At 51.1% G+C, this 8,353-nt stretch overlaps 1 protein-coding gene across 1 annotated transcript; it reads right to left on the reverse strand.

Moving 5' to 3' along the window:
* Positions 1 to 1,035: 1,035 nt before the first annotated feature.
* RIPPLY1 (ripply transcriptional repressor 1) lies at positions 1,036 to 6,588 on the reverse strand. Its single transcript, XM_070605155.1, has 4 exons — positions 4,102 to 6,588; positions 3,132 to 3,186; positions 2,439 to 2,503; positions 1,036 to 1,881 (listed from the first exon to the last, which is right to left on the reverse strand). Exons 1-4 carry the CDS (start codon positions 4,251 to 4,253, stop codon positions 1,608 to 1,610), a joined length of 546 nt encoding a protein of 181 aa, XP_070461256.1. The 5' UTR covers positions 4,254 to 6,588; the 3' UTR covers positions 1,036 to 1,607.
* Between the last annotated feature and the right edge of the window lie 1,765 nt (positions 6,589 to 8,353).

Raw genomic sequence — 8,353 nt, forward strand, 5'->3', positions numbered from 1 at the left:
CATTTCTTGAGTGCTTCCTTTGTGCCAGGCAGTTTGCTGTGCAGTGAAGTCACACAGGGATATCAAACACAGCCCTGTCTTACTGCACGGGAAGGGGGACAGATGCTGTGGTTGGAGAGGCATTGAATGTAATGGGGGCACCCAACCTGGACTTGGGGGCGGGGGAGGCCTTCTCACAGGAGCGGTGTCTGAGTCTTCCTATTGGGTGAATGGGAGTTTATCAGACATGCAAAAGTGGAAAGGCATTCCAGACAGAGATTAAAGTCACAGAGGTGTTAGAAAGCATGACACATTCGTGGACAGGCAGCTTAGGCTTCAAGTGTTAAGAGATGAGTCTGAAGAGACAGGTAAGAACAAGGCAGTTGGACAGCCCAGAATATCAAGTAAAGGGCTTGATCTGTGAATATATGCATAAAGAAGCAGGAGTCTCAAGAGGATCTGTGATCAAAAAAAAAAAAAAAAAGATAAGTCCGCCTATTGGTGAGGCAATGAAGAGCCACGGTAGGGCTTTAAGCAGGGGCACAACACGGTCTGATCTGATGGCCAGTGTGGAGGACGAATCACAAAGTCATGTGCAGGAGGCAAGAAAATTACTTAAAGAGTCATTGGGGCAGGGGTCAGCATGAGGGCCTGAACTGTGGGACATACAAAGGGAATTGAGGAGGTAAAATTGCTAGGACTTAGTAGCCCCTCAATCCCCCCCCCCCCCCCCGCCACATGCACACACTCATCTCCAAGGCTCGACTGAGGCTGCACCTCTCACCACCCCCCCAACCCCCAGCCTTAATCCCAACTTTCAAGCTGCCCTTTGGGGGTCTTTTTGCTCCCTTTCCAAGCAGTCTTTGAAGTTTAACCAAATCTGATTTCACAAGTTGACAGCCCTGTGCTGATTCCCCGGCCCTACATCCCCATGAAGACAGAGCTATCAACTGACCTCAGGTAGAGCAATGAACTGGCCTTGAGCTGATCTCTGACCCTCTGCCCATGGCTTCACAACACGAGCAGAGTTCAGTTAAGAAATCAGCACAGTTCCAGGAAAAAGGCAAGCATCATCTAGTTTATTTTTCTCCTGATTCATCTCATGCCAATACAGACCCCAAAGGATAGCAGGCAAAATGGAGGGAGGTACCCAAAGCAAGCTGATTCTCCCCATGCCCCCTTCTCTTCCTGAAAGGCCCATCAGAAAGGCATCCCACCTTTGCTTGGATCTGGTGTCGGTAACCCTAGAGGTGGAGCCAGAAATCTGGGTTTCTATGGGGAGACAGGACTATGTGACCACCTGGAAGGCTGGGGAGTCAAAGAGCCCTGAAGAATGACAGTTTCCCTCTACATGGGCATGCTCTGTCCTGATCTGCTTCCTGGGGGTTTCAGAAAGCAGGTCTTCCTTCCCCTAGAACTTCTAGGACCCTCCCACTGTCAACACAACAGCAGCCCAAACAATGAGATGCCAGAGGCTTGGGCTCACAGGCCAGTTGGGTACAGCCAGGGTGAGCTGGTGACTCAAGGACCCAACTTTCAATCCAGAGAGCTGTGCCTAGAGATTCGTGGCTAATCGATGCCCTGGAGCCTTGCCAGGCATACTGAACCCCAATCAGACTCTGAAGGGCTCAGTTTGGACAGGTCAGGGGTAGAGAAGGATGATGAGCTGTGGCCCTGTGTGGTGCTGATCCTGGTACCCTCACACACTCTTCTGGCCCCTTTTCATCTGCCTCCTCTTTCTCCTCCTCTTCTTTGTCCTCCTCCTCTTCCTCTTCCTCTTCCTCCTCTTCACTGTGTGAGTCCTCATACAGATTGATGGTTGCCTGGACAGGGAAGTTCTGCAGTAAAATCTCCCCATCACTGTACAGGTAGTCAAAGGAGCGGGATTTAGGCCAGAAGAGCCTGTGGACAGAGAAGAAACATGGCCCCTAACTTAGAGAAGTCTCATGTGTGTAGAGGGGTCAGTAGAGTCAAGAAGGTAGCCATCCCCTAAACCCCTTCTCCTCCCTGCAGTAATGGGGTGAGAGGGAAGGGAAGAAAGAGAGTTTTGTAACAGAACCTTCTGAATTGTTACAAAATGGCCCCAGGCACAAAGGTAATATTTGGTGAGCCTGCAGCTGTGGGGAGCCCCAGCGCCAGCATCCTTCAATTCTGACCCTGATCCAACTCCCACCTCAGAAGGCCTCTAGTCAAGAATTCTCTAGCTCCGTGTCCTTCATCTCCTGCTAAGGCTTCCTTCACTGACCTGCCCACAGGGGCTCATTCTTAGGGGTCATTGACAATGCCTCCAGGGAAGGCAACCTTGGCCAAGTCTCTTAACCTTTCCGGGCTTCAGTTTCCTGGTCTATGGAATAGTGATTGTAGCAGTGCCTCCCTCCTCCTGCTTCACAGGGCTGCTGTGAGGACTTAAAGAGTGAAAGGATCTATGTCAAGTTCTAAGGTTGATGCCCGAAGCTTACCTGACGGGGTGATGAAACTCGGAGTCAGCCTTGGTGACCTCAGCACCTATTGCTCCACCAGCGGCCTGTCCAAAGCAAAAGCTAGCATGTGGCTCAAAGTACATGGCCAGATAACTGCTTCTTGCGTATCAGGGGTCAGAAACCTACAGGGAAGATGATCTAGAAGAGACCTTAGACATCTCTGGGGCCCAGCCCCTGCCCCCCAATCAAGGGGGTCTGTCCTGGTTTTGGTTGAAAAACAAGTGGACAGAGCCCTGGGGGTTGTTTGCTTTTCTGTCCCTGTTCTAACACCTGTTTGGAGACTGTCCAGGGCATAGATTTCTACTAGAGCAGCGAGGATTCAGGGGTGGGGGTGGGGGTGGGGGCAGAGCATGGGGGCTAGGTGCCAGGGACCAGGATCTAGCACCAGCTCTCCCACAGACTAGCCGTGGGGCCTGCCCAGAGGCCTCCCCGACTCTGGGCCTAAGTCCCTTCATCTTTCAAATTGCCACAGAAACCTTAGTCTCCCTTCCTCCTAGAGCTGTTGGAATCAAATGTGAGCAGGCTGTCAAGATGCTTTCCCAGATCTACAGGCCTGAACTGAGGTCAGGGGCTCTCTGGGAAGGGACCTGGTCTGTGTGAATGCACATGGCTGTGTGTGTGTGAACATGTATAACAGGGGCTCAAACTCACCAAATCCACAAGTTTCCTCACCTGCCTTGGAGGGTCACGTGTAGAGGACAGCCAGGGCCTCCAAAGACAAGCTCCTCTGGGACAAAGAGGAGAGATCAATCAGTGGAGGAAGAAGGGACTGGAACATGGACTCCCTGAGATAACAAAAGAGGCCTCCAGAAAACTTGGCTCAGATGCCATCTACTCCAGAAAGCCTTTCCTAAGGACCCTGAGCCCAGTCAGGACAGATGCCCCTCCTCTCTGCTTCAACAATGTTATCGTTGCTCTTATCGCACTGTTTTGTGACTGTTTACCTGCCTTTGAGCTTCTTAAGGGCAGATTTATGTTTGATCATATCTGAATCCCCAACACCTAGCACAATGCCTGGTACACAGTAGGCATTTCAGTAAATGTTTGTCAAATGTTCAATTTTTGGAGGAATGAAGGAGCATTGTATGAAAAATATCTTGCCCCCTACCTTCTGCTCCAAGAAGTAGAGCTCAGAGTCCTACCATCTTCCTGAGGTGAGGAAAGGGGCCGGAAATATTCCTGGGCCCCCTGCTTCCCCACTAGACTTCCAGAGGTAGGAAAAAAGCAAAGGGAAATCTTAAGGTGTGGTCAAGAACGAGACAGTCCCCCAGTCAAAGGCCTCTTGGGATGCCGGCCCTCTTTCTCCCCCTCTGCAGCCTAGGTCCTGTTAAAGCTCCGTGTCATGGCGATCCACCCTGTGCCCCTCAGTGGACTGAGCAACTTGGCCAGGAGGGCCTGGCTGCTCAGCTTTCGGCTTTGGCAATGCCCACTGTTCCCAAGTCCCCTCTAGCCACCCAGAGGGATTAGTGAGGTGAAAAGCCAGTCCAGCCTGAGATGTGGAGGGGGCACTCTCTGAGGCTGCGAGGCCTTTGCCTTTCCCCTTCACAGAGAACTGAGGCACCCTGGACATCTCCTTTTCCTTCCTCTCCCAGGAACCCCACTAAGCCTGAATTCAGGTTGCCAAAGGGCAGGCTCCACTTACCTTCGGCTTCCATCTACTTCTTGTCCAGAGGAGAGAAGGAGCGATGGGTTTAACAGGCCAGGGAGGGCCAGGGGGGCCTGTGCTAAGGCCGGAGCCAGGGCTAGGGCCAGGGCTGGGACAGGGGCAGCAGCAGTTGGAGCAGCAGGATCCATCCTTAGGGTGTCAGGGCCAGGCAGGCTGTGGGGGCTCCTATTTCTCAGAACCTCCTGCACGCTTTTGGCCTTTCCTGGGAGACCCTTTAATAAGGCCTGCCTGGACTCATCAATTATTCAGGGACATGCAGGGGTGGGGGCCTTGGGACGAGGCTAAAGATTTAGGAAAGGGGCTCAGGGAGGGAGAGCTGGGTTCCCGGGTGTGAAATCTCTCCCAGTTGAATAAACAGAGAGTCAGTGGGGGGTGAGGGGTTTTCTTTACCTCCAAGTCAGAAAGGAAAACACAGAAGGGACAAATCGCACACCATTTGTGCAAATTCCCCAGGCAGTAGCAACGCCGGAGGAGGGAAAGGCGGGAAGCTCATTAGCACCCGAAACCACAGAAAGTTGTCAGGCACACAGGGCTGGATAGACTGGCCTTTAGCAAAGCCGGTTCCCAGCAAAAAGGGACAGTTGGCCCGGCTAAGGAGCATAAGGGACTCGCACGTTATTGCAGTTCAAACCCCAAATAGATTTTGCCAGGTGAACTTGATACAGGGTGACTGCCAGTAAGCATACCACCTGGGCTAGGAAAGAAGGAGGTTCTGGGTGGAGCAGTTTCCAGTTGCCCGTGGGGGAAACATCAAGTGGTCTATTTCCACTCCCTCCCCTTTAGTGGTTGGTTCATTTGCAAAAGGGCCTGAATCCTCTCTCCAGCCTCAGCAGTCAGTGGTCCAGCAAAGGAGTGCAGGCAGCATTTCCAGGGCTTCCAGGTCACATTCCAAATCTCCGAGCTCAGCTTCCAGTCCAGGAGCCGGGGTGCTGGGGGCAGGCAGAGTTCTGCCCAGCTGCTAAGCCGTTGAAGGACCGACCATGCCTGGCCCCAGGGCCTCAGTTCCCTCACATGTGAGAGGAGGGTGCAGCCCAGCAGTCCCAAAGGGCACTGCCAGCCTGAACGCTCTGTGACGGGAGCCAGGTAAATGGGTACTGACCCCGGGCAAGCCCAGCGGCTCAAGCACAGTCCTTGGCCTCAGCCATTCTTCTGGGACTTTGCCAAAAAGCTGCCAATTACAACTACTGACAGGCTCCTTATGCCTTAGAGATCCCGAAAATACTCCCCTTGACCTCGGTGTCCAGCACTAGCATGGATTTAGCTCCTTAGATATTCGTCACAGCCAGGTTTGTAACCATCAAAAATCGGAAACAACCTCAATGTTCGATAGGGAACCAGTTACAGTAATTAGGGGAAGTCCTTACAACCGAATACTAAGCAGGCACTCACAATCATGTTTTAGGAAATATAATTATCAACACAGAAAGTGAAAAAAATCAGATGCTGAAATGGTATGAAGAATGGATTCAAGGACTCCTCTTTTTTCTGTTCACCTACCCCTTACGTCTACCCTACTTTCAATTCCAGTGCCACTGTGTTCTTTGTAGCAAAAGAAAATTGGAAATAAACTAAATGGCTCACTTTAGAAAGCTGGTTAAATAAATCATTGAACAGTTAGACAATTTCATATTAAAATTGGCTTGGTAGAAGATTCCAGAAAAGTTAATATATTGAAGAGTGAAGAAAAAGAAGCCTCTACAGTATAACTTAGAAGATGATCTCATTTTGGTAAGAAAAAAAAGTGTAGAATATGCAATATGCAGGAAAAAAAGACTGGTTAGAAGAAAGGAGAATGTTATGGGAGTTCTGGGAATAAGATTATGGAAATTATGGTAGAATTTTACTTTCTTCTTTATGCTTTTCTGAATTTTCGAAGAAATTCCACAAGACCTGATACTATTTGGGTAATAAACAGTAAAGACACATAAAAGTAAAAAGGAAGAAATGCTTACATGTGAAGGAGAGAAAACTCGGGGAAATGATGGCCATTTTCAAACTTCTGAGAATTAGACTGTCCTGAGATTACACTTGTTCTGTGTGACTTCAAAAGGAGGGCTGAGGTCCATGGATGGAAGCTACACGGAGACACATTTTGGCTCCATCAAGGGAAAATTTTCTAACAGCCCAGCCACCACCTAACCCAGGGGCCTGGTGCTGTCCCGGCCCTCAGTAAACAGAGGTTTATTATATGTGGTAAAATGAGAGCCGTGGAATGTGCTGCCATGGACTGGGCCAAGCTCTCTGTCCCTGAACTGTGTAAGTGCAGGCTGCATCCCGGAGAGGGCAATCTTGGCGGGGTGGGGCAAGGAGGGCTGCTACGAGCCCGAGTTTCCAGCCGGCTCTGAGAGTTCTTGGTAAATTTACCTCCAGAAGATGAGAATTTGCTTGTACTGCATCACTAGCTCAAATGAGGAGTGAGGCTGAGAGGAGGCAGGCTGAGGAGACTGGGCTAGAAGGAGATGGCTTATGAAGCTGACTTGTCACACGCTGGGATCTTTTTGACCTCTAGGTGGCCATAGTCTCTGAAAATAGGCAGGAGGGAAGAGGGAAAGAGAGAAGAGGTAGACTTTCCTCCTGAGCCCAGAGCTCATGCCCAACCAGACCAACTACTCTGTCTTGCTACCTAAGAATGGCCTCAGCCTCATTCAGCTTGTGGGAGATGAGGCCACTGGCCCCTCTCGTTGTCCTCTCCCCAGCCTGAAGGATTTGAGGCCTGCAAGTGTTGCTGGGCAGAAGTGGGAACCTGCTGTTCTCCTTTGCACTCAGCACAGAACAGGAGTAAAGTGGCCAGCAGGGTGGCAGGAAAGGTCTGGAACAACCAAACTGAAGAACTTCCTGTCAGGGGAATTCTGATCTTACCTCTGTTTCCCCTAGTAGCCCTATAGTGCTTCTGAGTTTTGTCAGTGTTTGCTTTGCCAGACCCTTCTGAGAGGGCTTGGTGCCTCCTCAGGGCCAGCCACTGCTGGGCATTGCCTGACAAGGGAATTCTCTAGAAAGAGGAGAGTGCTGCAGGTACTGCCTCAAGGTGTTTACAGCTTAGGGTGGGAGACCAGACCTGCACAGGGGAAGACGAACTCAGTCAACCTCAGCTGGGTCCCGGTAGCCCTCAGCCACCCTTGAGTTGTTCCCTTGTCAAATCCTCTACTCCAGCCTCCACATTTTCCTGGGCCACATTCCAAACTTCCTTCAGCTCCGTACCATGTTCCTGCCTCGCCCCTCTCCCTGCACGGAACAACCTCTCCTCCCACTTCCCTGAGAAAGCAGAGGCCTTCAAGCGTGAATTACCTCAGTGCCCTACCCCACCCCCCAAAATTGGCCTGCCTCTCCAACTTCCTTCCCCTCGAGCCCTCCCTTCTCAGGGGACAAGGTGCCCCTCTCGTTAAAGGCTAATCCCTTCATCTGGGCCTTGGCCTCATCTACCCTCCCTCCCTGGGGCCCTTCCTTCAGACATTATGCCCCTTCTCTTCAGGAAAAGTCAGCTTCTTTATACCAGCTCTTTCCCTGCTATAAAATGCCTGCTTCTGTTATCCCCAAAAAAGGGCCCTCCCTCCCCAGATGTGTTCTCTTGCTCCCCTAACTTGCTCTCTCTCTCAATCTCTTTCTCTCTCTCCCCGTCCCTCTTTCCCTCTCTCTTTTCTTTCCTTCACTCTCAAATTTGTCGAAAGTAGAGTATACACTCTGGACTTCCACTTTTCCAAACTTCCCATTCACACTTCAAACCACTGCAATTTGGCCCCAGCCCCACCCTTCTAGTGAAAGGGCACTAGCAAAAGTCGCCAATGACCTCCTAATTGCCAAATTCAGTGATCTCTTTGAACTCTGGGTGGCAAAAGACACTGTTGGTCAAGTCCTCATTTCTTTTTTTTTTTTTCTTTTTTTTGGAGGAAGATTAGCCCTCAGCTAACTACTGCCAGTCCTCCTCTTTTTGCTGAGGAAGCCTGGCTCTGAGCTAACATCCGTGCCCATCTTCCTCTAGTTTATACGTGGGACGCCTACCACAGCATGGCTGCCAAGCAGTGCCATGTCCGCACCCGGGATCCGAACCAGCGAACCCTGGGCCGCCGAGAAGCAGAACGTGCGAACTTAACCGCTGCGCCACCGGGCCGGCCCCGGTCAAGTCCTCATTTCTGAAACTCTCCTTCCTCTCTTGGCTTCCATGATCACTCTCTCCTGGTTTTCCTCCTGCTTCTGGAACCATTCCTCTCGGTCTCTTTTGCTGACCTCTCTT

The sequence above is a fragment of the Equus przewalskii genome, chromosome X (genome assembly GCF_037783145.1).
Source record: "Equus przewalskii isolate Varuska chromosome X, EquPr2, whole genome shotgun sequence".
In the NCBI taxonomy this organism is placed as follows: domain Eukaryota; kingdom Metazoa; phylum Chordata; class Mammalia; order Perissodactyla; family Equidae; genus Equus; species Equus przewalskii.

What these genes read in the sequence shown, in the direction of transcription:
- RIPPLY1 (XM_070605155.1), bottom strand. Translation starts at nt 4,253, where the DNA reads ATGGATCCTGCTGCTCCAACTGCTGCTGCCCCTGTCCCAGCCCTGGCC. An exon ending in CACGTGACCCTCCAAGGCAG is followed by an intron (nt 2,504 to 3,131) that starts GTGAGGAAACTT and finishes TGCTTTGGACAG; the next exon opens with GCCGCTGGTGGAGCAATAGG. An exon ending in GAGTTTCATCACCCCGTCAG is followed by an intron (nt 1,882 to 2,438) that starts GTAAGCTTCGGG and finishes CTCTGTCCACAG; the next exon opens with GCTCTTCTGGCCTAAATCCC.